This window comes from Falco peregrinus, chromosome 10 (genome assembly GCF_023634155.1).
Source record: "Falco peregrinus isolate bFalPer1 chromosome 10, bFalPer1.pri, whole genome shotgun sequence".
Taxonomy (NCBI): domain Eukaryota; kingdom Metazoa; phylum Chordata; class Aves; order Falconiformes; family Falconidae; genus Falco; species Falco peregrinus.
Window position 1 is genome coordinate 35,578,922 of NC_073730.1, and position 17,008 is coordinate 35,595,929.

The following is a 17,008-nucleotide window of genomic DNA, read 5'->3' on the forward strand; positions in this document are numbered from 1 at the left end:
ATTCAAAAGAGCATCTTTTACGTGCTGCAGAGAATGTATAAAGTCAGTCCTTTTTCTTTAACCTGCAGCCAGAGCTGAGCGCATCTGTAAGCACATTTTACTTCACCATCAACGCGGGACACATCGCTACGGTACCCCAAGCGAAGAATGGCATTAAAGTTCACATCTGTATAAAACTCACATTTGAAAAGGCCAGCCATGCCAGCAGGCTGTGCGCTTCTTGCGCTGGGAGGCCATGAGACCCTGGGAACAGACCTCAGGCGGCCCGGCAGGGCAGCGCGCAGGGAGGAGGTGCGGATGGCTGGAGGCGGCCCAGGAGCCTCGCAGCGCGGCAGGCGGCCCGGCGCAGCCCCGGGCAGCGGCCCTGCCCACGGCGCCCGGCGCGCTGCCCGGCCGGGGAAGCGCCACGGCCCCCGCCTGCCGCACACGGGCGCACGCCCTCTCCACGTGCCGCAGGGCAAGCAGAGCACGGCGCGGGCAGCCCCCTTCCCCCGGGCGTGGGGCGACCACCCGGCCCGACCCCACCCGGCCCTGCGCAGCCCCCGCAGCCCCCGCGGCAGGCTCCCCGCGCAGCGTGGGGGTGCAGCAGCCCCGCCCCCGGCCCAGCCGGCCCCCGGCCCAGGGAGCGGCCCCGCCCCGCCCCAGAGGGCCCCGCCCCGCCGGGAGGCTCCACCGGCACGCCGGCGCCGAGGGCAGCTCGGGTGAGCAGCCGGGCGGTGCGGGCAGGACGGGAGGCCCGGGGCCGGGGCGGGTGAGGCAGGGCCGCAGGCTCGAGTCGCGCGGGCGGCTGAGGCGGGGCGGGCCCGGCCCAGCCCCCGCCGCCGTGACCGCCCAGCCCTGGCCCAGGCGGCGGGAAGGCCGCGGGGCCGCCCCGGAGAGCGGAGCCGGTGCAGGGCCGCCGCCCGCACCCTGTTCTGCGCCTGGCGCCGCTGCGCTGCGGCCCGCGAGTCGGCCCTGCGCCGCCGGTGCCGCCGTGCCCCGGGGCTGTTGGTGCGCCAGGGCCGTGCTGCGCGGCCCGGGGGGGCCCCGCCGGCACCTCGGGCTGCGCGCCCGCGCGCGGCGGGCGGCTTCGGAAGGGCGGGGGCCTCAGCGCGCGGGCTGCGCCCCCGTGGCGGGGCGGCACTCACCGCTGCTGTGTGCAGTCGGCAGCAGCGTCCTCGCTGCGAGCCGGCCAGGAGAGGGCGCTCAGGGCTCGGTGGCACCTGGCGCAGCCCTTCGCGGGCCTTTTTCTGTTCGCCCCGTTTCCGGAGTCGTGAGTCTGAGTTGAAGGGCTCTTGACAGAGCGCCCCGGCAGCAGTGGTTTGCTGCCCCAAAGCGATGACAGCCTGGCCAGTCTCCAGAGTGTTGCTGTGACCGTGTCAGTGAGGGAAGAAGCCTCCATCTGAGGCCAGCTGGCATTGCGCAGATGATAAGTGACGCTCTAGGCGAGGGCAGCCAACGCTAGTGGATGCCCACCACAGGGCACTGCTGTTGTACGTTCAGCCTCCTGCAACACTACCCCAGCAACAAACTGCTCTTGACAACCCTTTTCATTTCTGTCCCCAGTTCTGTGAGCCAGAACCAAGGTTAGTGACCTTAGCTTGTTGTCCTCTCTTTTCCTATGATGTGCATCTTTTCAAAGATGTTCCGTAGCTCTTTGGGTATTAAGGTAATAAAGATGGCATCACTTCCCTGTGCGTCCTTGCCATACCCTTTTCCTGACAGCAGGTTATTCTAGTGTCAGTCTTGCCACTTTACCGACCGTATTTCTGACTGTGGCAGGGCTCATGCAGTACTGCAAGGAAACGCAGTTGAAGTTGCGTCTGAGCGTTACTAGCAGTAGCTTGTCTCTGAATCTAACTGTTCCTCAGAGTCAAGCAACAGGAAAGCTGACAGAGTAGACAGATGGTCATCCAGATTCTTACACATAGCAAACCACAATCCTCTGTCACTTAAATCACTCATGCAACTTCCAAGTATGACTCCGACCTCTCCAGTTCTTATTTCTGTGGGGGGAGTGTTGAGATGGTCCAGACTAACTTTCTGTGTGGCCCTTGCCTACTACTGTGGTACAAAACCCACAACAGACGTAAGCTCTCTAGGGTAGATTTGACAGCTTCTTTCATACAGGGTGTAACTTCTAGTGTTAGTTTGAATTCAGTATTTTTTCGCGTGTAGCTAAAACTTTTTGGTGGCAAAGCTATGTATAAGTCTGTCAAGGGCTGCTCCTTAAAAAACCCAAAAAACCAAAACAACAAAAAAACGCCTATTACAATCGTCTGGCTTTTTTTCAGCCTTATCATGTCTTTTTCCAGATAAAATAAGATATAAAACATTCCAAAGAATCGAGGTCTTTCCGGATGTTTGTTGGTACTGTTTGTTTGTTCATTTTGGTTTTCTATTTAAGAGCAGTAGCAGTATCACAAAACTTAGCAGCATACCATTTTGCAATGTCTGTGGCTTATGAAAACTTGGTAATATATTGCCTACTAGAAAATGCAATCCTGCACTATTAATAAACTGACTTAATGGTTCCGTATTCAATCGTGTGATAACCTCCCCCTCTTCTATGCCTAGCAGTGGTCTTGCTGCATTTCTTCATCTTTCAACTTCATAGATCTTTTCAGTGTCCTCTAGAAATACTTTTTTCACTGTGTTGATACCTGTGTTCTTCATACTTTTTGTGGTGTGACTTTGTAACTATCTCTGGGTAGCATTCTTATTTTTTAAGAGCACAGTTATTTACCACAACTTTATTTTGAAGCCATGTGTTGTCTCCCCAGCTGTGTAACTTTCTGTAATGTCCTTGTCTTCTAGAGTTTCCAGTAACATTTCTGTGGTATGTTGGCACTGTTACGATTAATCTGATTTTTTTAATGTTATGAAATAAGTGACCAATCTGATTGCTTTTTTTTCCCCCTTCCAAAATTTTCACGTAAGAAAATCAAGAACAAGCCTTTTCTTAGTGTTTAGCTGAATTTGGTTTTGCATAGTATTGACTTGGGTAGTTCTAGAAATTTATCCCATTAAATATTATTTTTCACTTTTTTCCCCCAAACATTTCAGAGATTCATAACTATTGAAAGATGGAAAAAAGTAAAACAACCTTTTAGAAACAAATTCAGACATGTTTTTGCACAGTATTGAGGCATTCTGAAAATAGCTGTAACAATAACGTTTGTGGGCACTAAATTATAAGAAAGCAAACAAAGCTCCTACAATGAGAAAGAATATGTTTGTGATAAGTGTTAGGAATAAACTTCAGCTAGTCTGCTGAGTTCTGTCCGAGTTGGAGTATAATAACAATAGTCATGAAGTGTCCATGGCAGCAGCTTATTAAAAGAAACAAGATATTATCAAAATATTCTGATCAATAGATATTGGTTAATGGGTAGGTTGTTCTTAAAGTCTTGCTTAGTCTGCATGTAGGTAAACATTGAAGAGATAGAATATTCACCAGTGGGCAAGAAAATTGGGTTTGATGAGTGTGTGTATAAATGAAAGAAATATATTGCTACATCTCTGTGAACATACGATTTAATTATGCTTCACTGTTTTTAAATTATCAGTTGGTGCAATACTTAAAGGTGAATACGGCAGTTCACTCATGCTCAGTGCTGTTAAAGCCTGGGATTGCTGGTATAGCTTCCAGTTCATGTGAGCGCTGCTTGCCACAGGAATAAAACTTAATGTAGCCAAGAATTATTTTACCACTGTAGTAATTGTATTATACTTGATGTGATACTGTTTCTCAAGACGGAATCTACATTTAAAGTTGTGCTGCAGCCAGGCTAGAAGCTTTAGGAGACTTGAGCTGTAAAGATCTCACGCCTCACGTTCTTTTTCTCTTTAGCAGATGCTTCAAACCCCCGTTGCAGGGCATGGGTGGAGGTCACATTCTAGTAAATCTGCTGAAAATTTACGTATAGGCAAACCTGGAGCTTGCTTGAGCTTTGGTAAGATCACAGTTTTTGAAAGAAATATAGCAATTAAGGGCTAATTGCAGCGTTAAAACCAAACAAAATCCTGCATTGCAGTTCAACATGAATTTAAAATGGAGGTGTTTATTCTAAATAATTTCTATTCTTTTTTAAAATAGTGTTTGAAAACCAAAATTACTTTCTTCCTCAGCTCCGACAAGTCAGGTATGTGTGTAGTGTTTATAAGGTTTTCTTCTTTTAACTCCTATCTTAAGCTTTTTTATTGCCAAAGTGTCTTAGTTTTGAATAATTATCTCATGTTGTCATTTACAATGTTGAAGTAACTAATGTAGACATAGTTGAACTTGGTTATAAAGAAATTTTATGAAGAAATTCATCCTCATCTTGGCATATTATATACCTGAAGCAAATTTAGTGGGTCAGCAGCTAGATGTTTGAAACTGAATAGCCAGGATCTTCAGACATCTGCCTCCTCTTCATTTAATTAGCACAACATTCTTGTTTCTTTTGGTAATACATTTTATGTTATGCAGTCTTCTCTACTCCATTTTCAATATTTTGTGGGTAATTTTGTCAGAAGTAAGTGCATTGTAGGTGTTGATGAGAGAATAATGGAGCTTTTCCCCCAGGAGGAAGAGGAAGCTTACTTCTTCTGCTTCTTGGAGAGGCCTAGGAAGTAGTGGTTTGGGTTGTCCTGCAAGGACTGTCCTCTATTTTCTCACAGTCTGACAACTGGCAAAATTAAACATAGTAGAGAATTTGTGATTTATTTTTTTTTTTAATAGAACTTACTGATGAACAGAAAGCGTTTCAAACTACCACTTGTAAATTTGCTCTGGAGGAAATTATTTCTGTTGTTGCGCAATATGACAAAACTGGAGAGGTAAATCTACCATAGCGTAAGGGAAAAATTAGACTTTTATCTTAACCTGCTTAAAGTTTGAAGTGTTAATTGTGATGATATAGAAGGTGATTTTTTTTCCCTGTCTATTTCAGTATCTGCTTCCACTTATAAAATGGGCTTGGGAACTTGGTCTTAAAAATTCACACATACCAGAAAAGTGTGGTAAGTAATCAACTTTTTAATCTGTAAAATGAAACAAAGAAAAGGCATTAGGTGACATTTGTATGTGTAATTATGGATTCTGTATAAAATAAACAATTGCATACTTGAGTAATATAAATCTAATCAGTTGGCAGGTTGACACGTAGAGGTGTTAACTATGTGTGGATGTAATCAGGAGACAAATTAGACAGACTACGATTTAGTATTTTATGACCAGATTTTCCTACTGTGATTACGACTGCCTAATGTTCCCCTGGTGCACTGTGTCAACTGATGAGGCAGAGAAATTAGAAGGTCATGCTTTGTTCTAGTCTCTGACACAGGCTGGAGCAATTTAAGAGTTTGTTCCAGAAGGACAATTTTTCAGTTTAGATTAGGTGCGGTACAGCAATGCTTTGGCAGTGTTCAGGTAAATGAGCAACCATGGAAACAATGTTAAATTATTTCCTTTTTTGCATTTATATTACTTGAAAAAGAAGTTAGGAAAGTATTCATAGCAGACTCTTTTTTTGGAAGACTAATGAGAGGGTATATCTTGTATCAAAAATTTAATTAGCGAGGTTAAGGAACAAAGAGACAAAAGGAGCAATTATGAGGAGCAGATTTATTCAGCCACAACTTCTAGAGAAACTGAAGGCTGAAATAGCAGGACTACCACAGTGTATAATCACTTAATTATTACATGAAAAATTACAAGTGGAAAATTGGACACCATTGCTTTAAAATGTTTCCAAGGGAGATCTGGGGAAATACATACTAGTAAGTCTGAAACACAATGTAAATTAAGAGCATGTAAGATGAAGTACAGAAATAGTGGACACAGATAAACACGATATGGTAGAGAAAGGTTTTTGTGAAAGGAAGTCATGCCTCATAAAATAACTGGGGTTTCTGAAGTAGCTGATCAGTGTGTGAACAAGGAGAGCCTGGTTGATACAGAATGCTTGAACTTCCAGAATGAGTTTTAAAAATCATCAGGTTTCATACTGCAAAAATTAACAGCACAGCCTTGCTGGGTCTTGTGCTGCTTGCAATACCTATAAATAAACTGGAAAAGGGGGTCAATACTGAGGTGATAGAGTTTACTGATAATAGCAAGTTATTCAGTGTAGAAAAGATGAGGCTGGTGCAGAGAGCTGCAGGAGAAGGTCATGAAACTGAGTGACTGTTAAAATGGCAAATGCCATTTAAAAAAGGAAAAGTGATGCACATGTGAAGGGAAAGAATCAGTCCACACTTTGCAGGGAAATGGTATCTTCTGAGCTAGTTACTGCCTCTCAAAAAAAGAGATTTTAGGGTTTATAATATATAGTTCTGTGAACACTGGCATAACTCAGAAGTGGTAAAAACCATAAAAGTTAGGGTAAGAAGGGACCTTTAAGGGAATGAAGAAAAGAGCGGAAGATGTAATTATGCTGCTGCCTGAATCCAAATTGCATTTGCCTCTTTAAATCATTATGTAGTCAGATCCTTCCATCTCAAAAGAGTATTGTGGAAATGTAAAAGGTTCCTAAAAGGGTGACAGAGATGATAAAAGATGTATCTTCTGTGTGAGATGTAGCTTCTGTGTGAGGAACGACAAAAATGTCAGTGTCAAGGAGAGAGTGAAAAGGGATTGATAGTTCACTGTCCCTTTCAATATAACTAGAAGGCATCAAATTAAATCAGCAGATGGCATGTTCAAAATAAATGGAAGGAGGTGGTTCTGCATGCAGTGTGTAGTTAATTTGTGAAACTCATTGCCCCTGGATGGTACTGTTGCTAAAATTTTACATAGATTCAAAAAGAGACTGGGCAAATTCACGTAAGAAGTATCTGTCAGGGGTTAGCGTAACAAAGATACCAAAGGGAGGTATCTCTTTGGCTGAGGAAGTCACCTGAAGGCGTGGGGAAATACTTTTGAAGAAGTATAGTTGTATTGTTGTTGTATTTGTATGTGCTTCCTGAAGTGCTGGCTTCTATCAGAAGCAGGTTACCGCGTTGGTTGTCTGACTAACATAAACAATTCCCCCCGCCCCCCACCCATGCTGTGGTAGCTCAGGACCCCTTTCTCTGCTTCCTAAGAACTCTTAATTCTCAAATATAAAGTAGTCAAAAAATTTGAGTGGTACATCCTTGCCACTTTGTGCAACTTGTCCCACATTAATCACACAATAACCCTGGAACTGCAACATCTAATTTTCAAATCGCCTATTACTCTTCTGACAAAACTTTATTTAAAAACCTTGCATGAGAATGTCTAACCAAAGGCAGTACACAATCAAATGTATGTGGGGGAATATGTTTTTGTTAATTAATTAGTGTAAATCACCTATGTTACAATTTAAACCCATTCTGGTAAATGAAATATTTCAATTGTAGGTGGCTTTGGCCTTGGCAATCTTGAAGCATGCCTTGTTACAGAAGAGTTGGCTTCTGGATGTACAGGAGTTCAAACTGCCATTGAAGCTAATTCCCTGAGGGTAAGTTCTGTCTTTTCTTACGTCCCTTAAACTAGAACCTGTACATTTAAAAAGGATGGATTAATGGTCTAAATACTCTCTTTCAGCAAATGCCAGTAATCATTGCAGGAAATGAACATCAGCAGAAAAAATACTTGGGAAGAATGACAGAGGAACCAATGATGTGTGTAAGTATAACTGCTACACTGTAGAATGTTCCTAAACCATATTAATAGTATTAGTCCTTTTTTTCTTCTTTAGCTTTCTTTTTTCTATTTTCTTTTTTCTTTCCTTTTTTCCATTTTCCTTCTCCCCCCTTTCCTCCCCCCCTTTTTTTCCCATTTTTTTCCTGTCCCTTTTCCCCCCCTTGTTTCTTTTTCCGTGTTTTGTGTGCGTCCCCCCCGCCCCAACACTGACAAGTACTCACAACATAGCACATATTTTGGTTTGTAAATAAACAGTGGCATTTACTGAAAGGCAGGGAATGGCTAATAAAATACATTCAATAAGCAAATAGAAGATAATACTTGGATAATCATCCCCATCCTAATTTACTTACCAAAAATTAACACCTTTTATTTCCCTTTCAAGAAGGGGTGTAGGCATTTAAGAAAAATACAGAATTTCTATAAGGAAAACCTCAGGCTGAATGGTAATTAAATTGTATTTTTGATCTTAAGTATGATATAAGCCAGGGGTCCTCAAACTTTTTAAACAGGGGGCCGGCGCACGGTTGAAGTGGCAGGAGGTCATCTGTGGCTGCTTGGTTTCCCCCCCCAACCCCCGGCGGGGGGGTTCTGTAAATACGGGGGGCCGGATTGAGGACCCTGGGGGGCTGTATCTGGCCTGCGGGCTGTAGTTTGAGGACCCCTGATATAAGCAGTACTTGTTACACAGAAAGAAGTAAAGATGCAAGTGCAGTGCGTTAAAATCTGAACAACTAGACCTCAAGAACACAGTACACATAAACTGTTACTTAGTGCTCTTATTTTCAGGTTTTAAAGATCCTCAGCTTTCATATTAGTTTGAAGTCTGAGGATGTAATGACTCAAAGGTTACAGAACAGTACTGTTTCATTAAAAGACAATTTTATGTATTATGGATTTATAAAGAAAATTAACTCATGTATGTTTGGATTCTTGCTCTGACAGCTGTTGTTGGGTTTTTGGGGTCGAGTTGTTGTGGTATTTTATTTTATTCAATGTTTTGGGTTTTACCATGCAGTTCACTTAAACCTTTTACAGATCAGTTTGATGCACATAGTCTGCCATAATCTGTGGTTCCTTAAAAATAAAAATCTTATTCCTTAAGATTTTACATTTTATTTTCTTTTAGGCGTACTGTGTAACAGAGCCTGGAGCAGGCTCTGATGTGGCTAGTATAAAAACACAAAGGCTGAGAAGAGAGGAGTATGTTATTAATGGTCAGAAGGTGTGGAAAGCAAACTGATGTTATAACTCATGATATATTTTCTGTTATGTTCTATAGTGGCTCCCCTCAAAATTAAATTCTGTAAAGATCGTTTATAAATCGGAATATTTATTGTGTTCCAACACGCTGCACTTTCATCTTTGACCAGTTTATCATGATAGGATATAAGAACACAGTGTCAGTGCTGTGCAAAGCCTAAAAAGGAAAATGAGCGATGATATGACAACTCACTCCAGAAGGCCTGTCACATCTTGCTGCTATGAAACAAAATTAATTCTGCTTTTTCTTCAGGGCAGGACAGCGATAGAATTTAACTTGCAAAGTACTCAGCAGGCTGATGTTACTAACTGCCTTGCTTTGTAGCTGTGATTGAGATCAGTTGCTTCTGATTCTACTAGAAACACCTCTTGCTTCTAGTGAGGCTGGAAACACTGTTGGATTATGGTGTTACATTTTTATTTTCTGAAGGGAAGACAGCTTTCAGCTGTCAGAGAATCCAGATATTGCTATGGTGTCTATGGAGCGTGCTTTACAATATAAACCTCTTTCATCATGTTTCACATCATGCTGATTTGCAACATACAAATTCTTCTTAATTCAAGTGAGAAAACTTTATGCATTTATCCAAAAGTTGAATTTGCCAGTTATTTACTTCCTTGTTCAAGGCAGATCCATCAATCTACTAGATATCTTTTGACATTACTGAACACCATAAATATGATTTACAGCTGCTAATTTCCAAGAGAAATACTTACTTACAACTTAGAAGAATAAAAGTAAGATCTTTGAAATCAGGTGATAGCATAATATTTTACATGCAAGTATGTATTTTCTAACCATTATTTTTTATGTAGGTGCTGTGACTGAGCTTCTTTTGTACTATTCATTAAGCTTATAATATAAAGACTTATGATACATGGAAAAGGTGAAGAATCTTTGCTTGCTTGCTTGATTAAGATCTGTTGATCTGAAGTAATTTTATTGAATTTTATGAAATCTTGAATCTTTGAAACTTCCTCTTGCTCCCCCTCAGTTTATTTTTGGGAAGGGCAAGAAAAAAGGGTTGTTAACTTACAGATAGAATTTATTATATGGTAGAACTGCACATAAAAACAGTTAAACTGCTAACTAAAAAAAGTATCTGGTTGTTAATTGTGAGGATAAACTGCATCCCTCTTCTTCGTTTTACACTAGGTATTTTTTGATAGTTCATACCGATCCAGATCCAAAAACTCCTGCAAGCAGAGCCTTTACTGGATTCATTGTAGAAGCAGATAGCCCTGGAATCCAAATTGGAAGAAAGGTGAAGACTATTTCGTATTTGACAAGCCAGGAATTACAGTTCTAAACTAATACTGCAAGAAATTACCATTATAGAAAAAAGACTGTTATGCAACTGAACGTTTTCATATGCGCATGTACAACAATCTTCATTTTCACAACATTCAGAAACTATTCATAAGATGTACTTAACTATAATGTTATTAATTCAAATAAGTTATTTAGAAAAGTCTAAAGTGAGATGACTGAACAGCTGCAAAAGAATCTTTGAGAACTATTTTCTTGACAAGTGCCAGTGAATGTGGAATAGTATACCTTGAAAGGATAAGAAGCAAGTTGGGCAATTTTAACCATAATACGCACACAATGAGATTTAATTGTAGCTACTGCTGTTCAAGGAAGTGGCCTTGGAGACACTGGTGCTAGTTCTTTTTTTCTTTTTTAAAAAAAGTACTATTTTTAGTAGTAGGCAAAACTGGATGTTGAACATTAGGGAAGGAATCTGAAGACTTGAAAAGCTCAATTATTTATTTAGTTGTAGTATACCTCTACTGCCTGCCTATTAGATTATTTAATTTTTCTACTCCCATCTCAAAGGATATAGTTGAACTAGAGAAAGACAAGAAGACTAATTAGAGCTACAGACTGCTTTCATAATAAGGAGAAAGTAAAACTGCTCAGCTTAGACAAATCAAGTGCACACTGGTCTGTAAGTGCAAAACTAGTGTTTGTCATGTATATGGTAATTTTTAGATGAAAACTTTTTGGGAAAAAAGCGTACTTTATGCTTTGAGTAAACTGAAGAATGAAAACATATTGTACATTTGAATAATGCAATGTAGTTGCACCTCTGTAAATTTTCCATTTCAGGAAATTAATCTGTCAGAGCTGCTCAGATATAGCAGGTCTTTGAAAATGTGAGAGATGTGAGAGTTCTGAAAGAAAATGTATTAATATCTGAGGGAGCTGGCTTTAAAATCTCAATGGGAGCTTTTGATGAGACCAGATGACCTGTAAGTATTGATTCACAGGTCCAAAACCAGATTTTAGTGACTAAATATTCTTTATTGTCGGCGCCGGGTGTACGGGGGATCCTTCCACCAATCGTACACACCCAGAGGGGCAGATTATCTTATATTTATATAATGAAAGAATGAATATTCCATTAACGCCTATACATATTCATTACCTGAACCCGCCTACCCTCGCTCCGTATGCTAATTAGCTTATCAGTCTTCCACGCTTGCATAGATTCTTCCAAAAATTGTGGGCCGGGGTCTTTAGAATGTGGGCAGTGGTCTATGGGAGGAAGGCCGTAGGTCTTCCTCATGGTGTACTTTTCACCTTAGGTCTCAAAAGTGATGAGTTGGCAGACTTGTAGAAATCTTTCCCAGGGTTTTTACAATACCCCTCGTAATTTTACTCAAGGCCATCCTGCTGTCCCGTTATCTCCTTGGTAGGGCAGCTTGCTTTGCAGATAAGGAGGACAGCTCCCCTTGCAGAGATTTGCAACTTTCTTGCCAGAACAGTCTATATGATCTTTCAGACATTTTAACCCCTTTGTCGCTATACAATTACAAGCTTATTTATGCATTAAAATGAATATTGGTTTATGAATACAAACTTGACCATATTATTTACAGCTTATTCACATCAGTATCAGAAATAACTTATTTGTAAAATATAGCAGGTATTTCTGATTTTTTTCATTCTGTGCTATATTCAATTCAGGTAGCTGCTGGTGCTGTTGGATTAGCAAAAAGAGCACTTGATGAAGCTACTAGATACGCTTTGGAGAGAAAAACCTTTGGGAAAGCAATTGTTGAAGTAAGTGAGGGTGGGGAGGGGGAAGAAGGAGAGAGAACATAAATAGAAGCTATGCTTTCACACCAGAGGTACTACTACTGATTTTTCAAGGTTATTCCTTGATTGGTTTAGTTCCTTAATTTTTATATTATCTCACTGCCATTTTTATGTTTCCAACTATGTAGGTCAGCACCATTTGAGTAAAGTTAGCTGTGCAGTACTTCAGGATTTTTTTTTATAATTTATCAATGATAATGGTAAAAGCAAAAAGAAAACCGAAAGCCCAAAAACCTGAAACTCGTGTATGAGCAGGATGTACTTAAGTTATTCAGTGCTAATAAACAGGGATTTTCAGGAAAGGAGAAAAACCTCTGAGGTATGTGAAACAAGATGCACAGTATTAATACTAACAGAATACCCTGCTGATCACACCACTTACCAGTTTCAAAGAAATGTGAATAAATAGCAAGGTAAATACCAATCTCACAGTATTTAACCCCTCTGACTAAATGGATTTGAGAATTAAAAACTTAAAAGTCTAATTCAATATACAATTATGAGAGCCTGACCTATATTCTGTAGAACTCCTCTAGTAGAATTTACTGGGTTTGTTGGAGAGATTATTGTATTAAAAAGATTATCTCTTTCTTGGATGTCATAGAATTTTAAGCGGGCAATGTTAACCTAGTTTACTTTGTCATTCATAGCACCAAGCAGTATCTTTCTTGCTTGCTGAAATGGCAATTAAAGTGGAATTTGCTAGGATGGCTTACCAGAGAGCTGGATGGGAAGGTGATGCTGGTCACAGGAGCACCTGCTATGCTTCCATTGCAAAGGCATTTGCTGGTGACGTTGCAAACCGAGTAGCTACAGATGCAGTACAGATTTTTGGAGGAAATGGATTTAATACTGAATACCCTGTAGAAAAACTAATGAGAGATGCTAACATCTGCCAGGTAAGTAAAAGAGAGAATGGGATCTTTATATAATGCCTAAATTTTATATAAAATAAACATGGCTACTTATTTCAGATCGTGATGTACACATATAAAAAAAGTTTTTACGATAAAAGCAATAATCCTTCAATGTAAAGAAAGAGTCATTAAAATCAGGCAAATTCTGGCATAGAAAAGTTATTGCACTGGACCAACTCAACCTACGTAAGAGAAATAAATTGGTCTTTTCTCCCCCCTGCCCCAATGTGGTAACTCCCTGAAATTCTTGTACTCTTAATTTTGAAGCTTTTGAGCTCTTAGAAAAAAACACTGTAGAAGAAACCGATCAAAATACTAGTGCTTGCTTTGGGATTCTGAAAGTAGGATGGTTTATGTATAATGCTGGTCTTGAAAACCTTCAGTGATGGAAATCCTCTGACCTTCCAACATGTATTGTGGACTAGCACCTGCCTATAATTTAGCTTTCCTCTCAGCCTGAACACTAAAGCAGCTTCTTCACCTTTCTTCCTGTAAGTTGTGGGGTTTGTGTGGTTTGTTTTGGTTTTTTTGTGGGTTTTTTTTGTTTGGTTGGGTTGGTGGTTGGTTGGGGGTTTTTTTGCTTTCTGTTTCCAGCCTTGTTTTTGTTGCTGTGCTCTAAACCTTCTGTTTGCAACTTTGGTATTGTAAGCTCTGTGGAACACTCTGATTGAAAATCAGCAGTGCTGAGTATCATGGAATGATGATCTTGCATTTGTTGTGTTAACAGAAGTGTGACACAACCTGGAGTGATTAGCCTTTTTTCTTTTTTTTTTTTTTAACAGCAAAACCCTCCCATATTTACTCATGTTTAGCCCAGGCACCCATAATCCCCAGGGGTTTTTTTCTGCAGTGTTACTGCCAAGAAATTATTCTATGTCATGTTGTAATTCTTCTGTTAGCGTACACTATGCTACAGTTCTTTATTCAGCAAGAATATTTTGTGTTCAGCAAAACCAGTGATGTTTATTAGTGACTAGATAAAACATACCAAAACAGATGATACCAAGAAATGCATGCAGACCATGAACTGTAATGTTAGTTAGCTATAACAGCTGTCATTCTTAAGAATCTAGGTAGTTAGTATTTCTCTTACAGCTACTTCTAAAATGAAAACTAATCTCACTAGCCAAGAATTTATTTTTCTCTATTTAAGGAAAGACAGCCATTGTTATGGAATCTAAAGTTTCTTAGAACTAATTGCACTCCTGTGAGTGAGGAAATGAATGAATGACTAAGTGAACTTTATTATGATTGGGCTTTTTGCTTGGCAGGTTGCATGGTTTTGTAGAGAAAGATGATGTGACCGTTAGAACTTTATGTGAAAGCTGAGACTGATTTTACAGGATCCCAGTTATTTAGATTTTCCATTACACTGATCCATCACAAATGCATGGCTATGTAGGCTTTTTTTTAATTGTTCAGATTAATCATATTTAGTATTTTTGGTGGTGTTCTGTTCCACTTCATCCCAAAAACAATTCAGGAAAGGCTTTTTTCTTTGCAATTATTTTGTCCACATCCCTTGAATATACCTTGCACTTCACTGCACATTACTGCATTACTGCCCAATTCCAGATGGTATATGCATTTGGCCGTAAGTTTCATGTACAAAAACTTGGTTTTCCAACTTTTCTTCCACATATTTCATCTTTTTCAGTATTACAGTATTCTAATACTGATTTTACTGGTAACATTTTTACATGTCCTTACTCTGCTTTAGGTTTGTCTGACTACAAATCTAGGCTACTCTGGTAGAAACTTGGAATCTAGTTTTCTTTCTCAGATTTTGAAAACTTCCCTTCTTTAATTGACAATGATTGTTGACACTATATTAGCATTGGCTTATAAACCTCTGGTAATTACTTGACGAGATTGTCAGTTTTGATGTCTTTACACTTGAGGTCCATGGCTGTCTTCATCAGCAAGTAATTTAGCACAGTAGGAGCAGATTAGTAGATTGCACGAATAGCTGCTGAGGCCCGGACAACTGCACTGTAAGCAGTTTGGGCAGGCTGACTTCATAGCAAGCCTGTTTGGTCCCTTGAATTGTATGTCCCCGATACACATAAAATTGTAAGGATCCAGTTGTAGGCTTGGACCATTATGTCTTCATTCGGGACTGGTGTCCCAGTAGGTGTTTGGTATATAGTGAAAGCAGAGCTTTCATTTCGGTTTGCTCCAGAAGGCATCTACTGTTCACAAAACACAATTTGCTCTATGAACAGTATCAACATGGGGTAAGCAGCAGCAGTCAGAGAATTCAGTTTGGGAATGAAAAATTTCTTCTGAACCAAAAGATTAATGTGAATACAGGTTATAGTGTTTTTATTTTCAAAAGACTTTGTGAGGTTCTTGGGAAGATTATTCCAATAAGTGAATGGAAAAGTAGATTTGCATGAATTTGAGCAGTTTCCCAAACCAAGTTCTGGCAGAACTGGGAGCTGGAACACTTTAACCTCTAAATTAGGTTGCCTCAGCCCTTGCATTACATTGCAATATACCTGTGGAGCACATGGCCTTCTTTGGCACTAGAGCTTCATATATACTTTGTTGTCTATCTTTGACTTCGCTGCCAGCAAACAAACAAAACAGAGGGATAATGCTGACTGTTTCTAGAAGAAAATGCAAGAATACATTATTAACAAAACAAAACAAAAAAACAAAAAAAACCCCTGCTCTGGAAAGAGTACTAGTTAATAAGAAGAAATGGAAACAAATAGATCAAAGAGAATATTTGGTATGACCTTGAAAGGCTAGTCAAAGAAAATACACCACTTTGGCACAAGTCACCTCCTCCCTTCCACCTATAGTTTTAAATCCTACTTTGTAAAACCTAAATTATGTATTTGCTTCCTCAGATAAGAATTTTCCTCATCCTTCTTCACCCACAACATCTGTTTATTTTTATGAGAACCTTACGGAGTTAAGATAAGAGCACCTGAGAGGACAAGACTGTCTCTCAGTGTCTTGTACGCTATTTATTCCATTTAGCCCGCTGTATTACTCTGTCACACTGGAATTTTCTCAGTTTTCTTGTCTTTCTGCACATCCCAATGCACACAGGGTTAGTGCCACGAAAGTTTAGAAGTATAGATTGGTTAAAAAATCATCAGCTAACATTACTGCAATTCTTCTTTTCAGATTTATGAGGGAACTGCTCAGATTCAAAGGATGGTCATAGCTCGTGAACTTGTTGGCAAAATTAAGGCTTAAAGAAATGTATAAAATGTATCTGGCACTGCTGTAGTGTTCTGTGTTCTCAGGGAAGAGGATTTTAGTGCATTTCTCAATAGAATTAAAAAGGCATGGAGGAAAAACCCCCAACCTTCCTTCAAAATCTTTTTACGTTGTACATTATTAAGCAGTGTTTCTGTTCTCCCTGTCCAGTCCCTCACTTCATTCCTGATTAACAAAGCTGGTATTTTCTAATAATTTTGCATTCATTCCAAAGTGATCAGTTCTTCAAATACAAAACAGGCAAGAAATGAGAACCTTATAATACAATGTTTTCTCACTATAAAATTAGATAATCAGAATGTTATGTCTGATGGTCATTGCTGCATTCTAATATTTTTTTTTAAGAGAAGTGTGTTTGGTTTTTATTAATTTACCTTGTCACATCACTTAACTTGTATTTTGGGTAAGTTGTTCAGTGTCTGCAGTATGTTAGTGGCTGTACTTCAGCTCCTACTATGCTGTGCGAACAGCAGCTGAATAGCCTTTCCGGTTTGGCAGTGTGAAGGCCTGCACTGCTACAGTCTGCATGTGTGCCTGTTCTGAGGATTTAGGTACTACCCAATAGTAACGATACTGGCTTGAGAGAATTGTGGCCTTTTGCACTGTTGCACTCACCTAAGCGAGTAAATGTTCAATTAGGATGATTCACTCCAAGCAAAAGTGTGTAACTTTTCCTTAAGAAAGACTTCCAAAATCATGTTTATTTCAAATACAGTGTACTTAAACCTATTACTGCTTTCCATCTATGTATATACTTAACTATGTTTGCAGCAAGAACAGCTGAGAAGAAGGAATCGTGTTGGTTTTTTTTTTAACCTTGGATAGACCCTTCTTGGCAGTGCTGGCAGAATG

General features: G+C 40.1%; 1 protein-coding gene across 1 annotated transcript; it reads left to right on the plus strand.

Moving 5' to 3' along the window:
- Window positions 1–1,621: 1,621 nt before the first annotated feature.
- Window positions 1,622–11,154, plus strand: ACADM (acyl-CoA dehydrogenase medium chain). The gene is made up of 6 exons (XM_055815559.1): window positions 1,622–1,648; window positions 4,675–4,803; window positions 4,917–4,986; window positions 7,348–7,448; window positions 7,535–7,615; window positions 10,053–11,154. The coding sequence occupies exons 1-6, from the start codon at window positions 1,622–1,624 to the stop codon at window positions 10,134–10,136; spliced, it is 492 nt and encodes a 163-aa protein (XP_055671534.1). The 3' UTR covers window positions 10,137–11,154.
- Window positions 11,155–17,008: the final 5,854 nt, after the last annotated feature.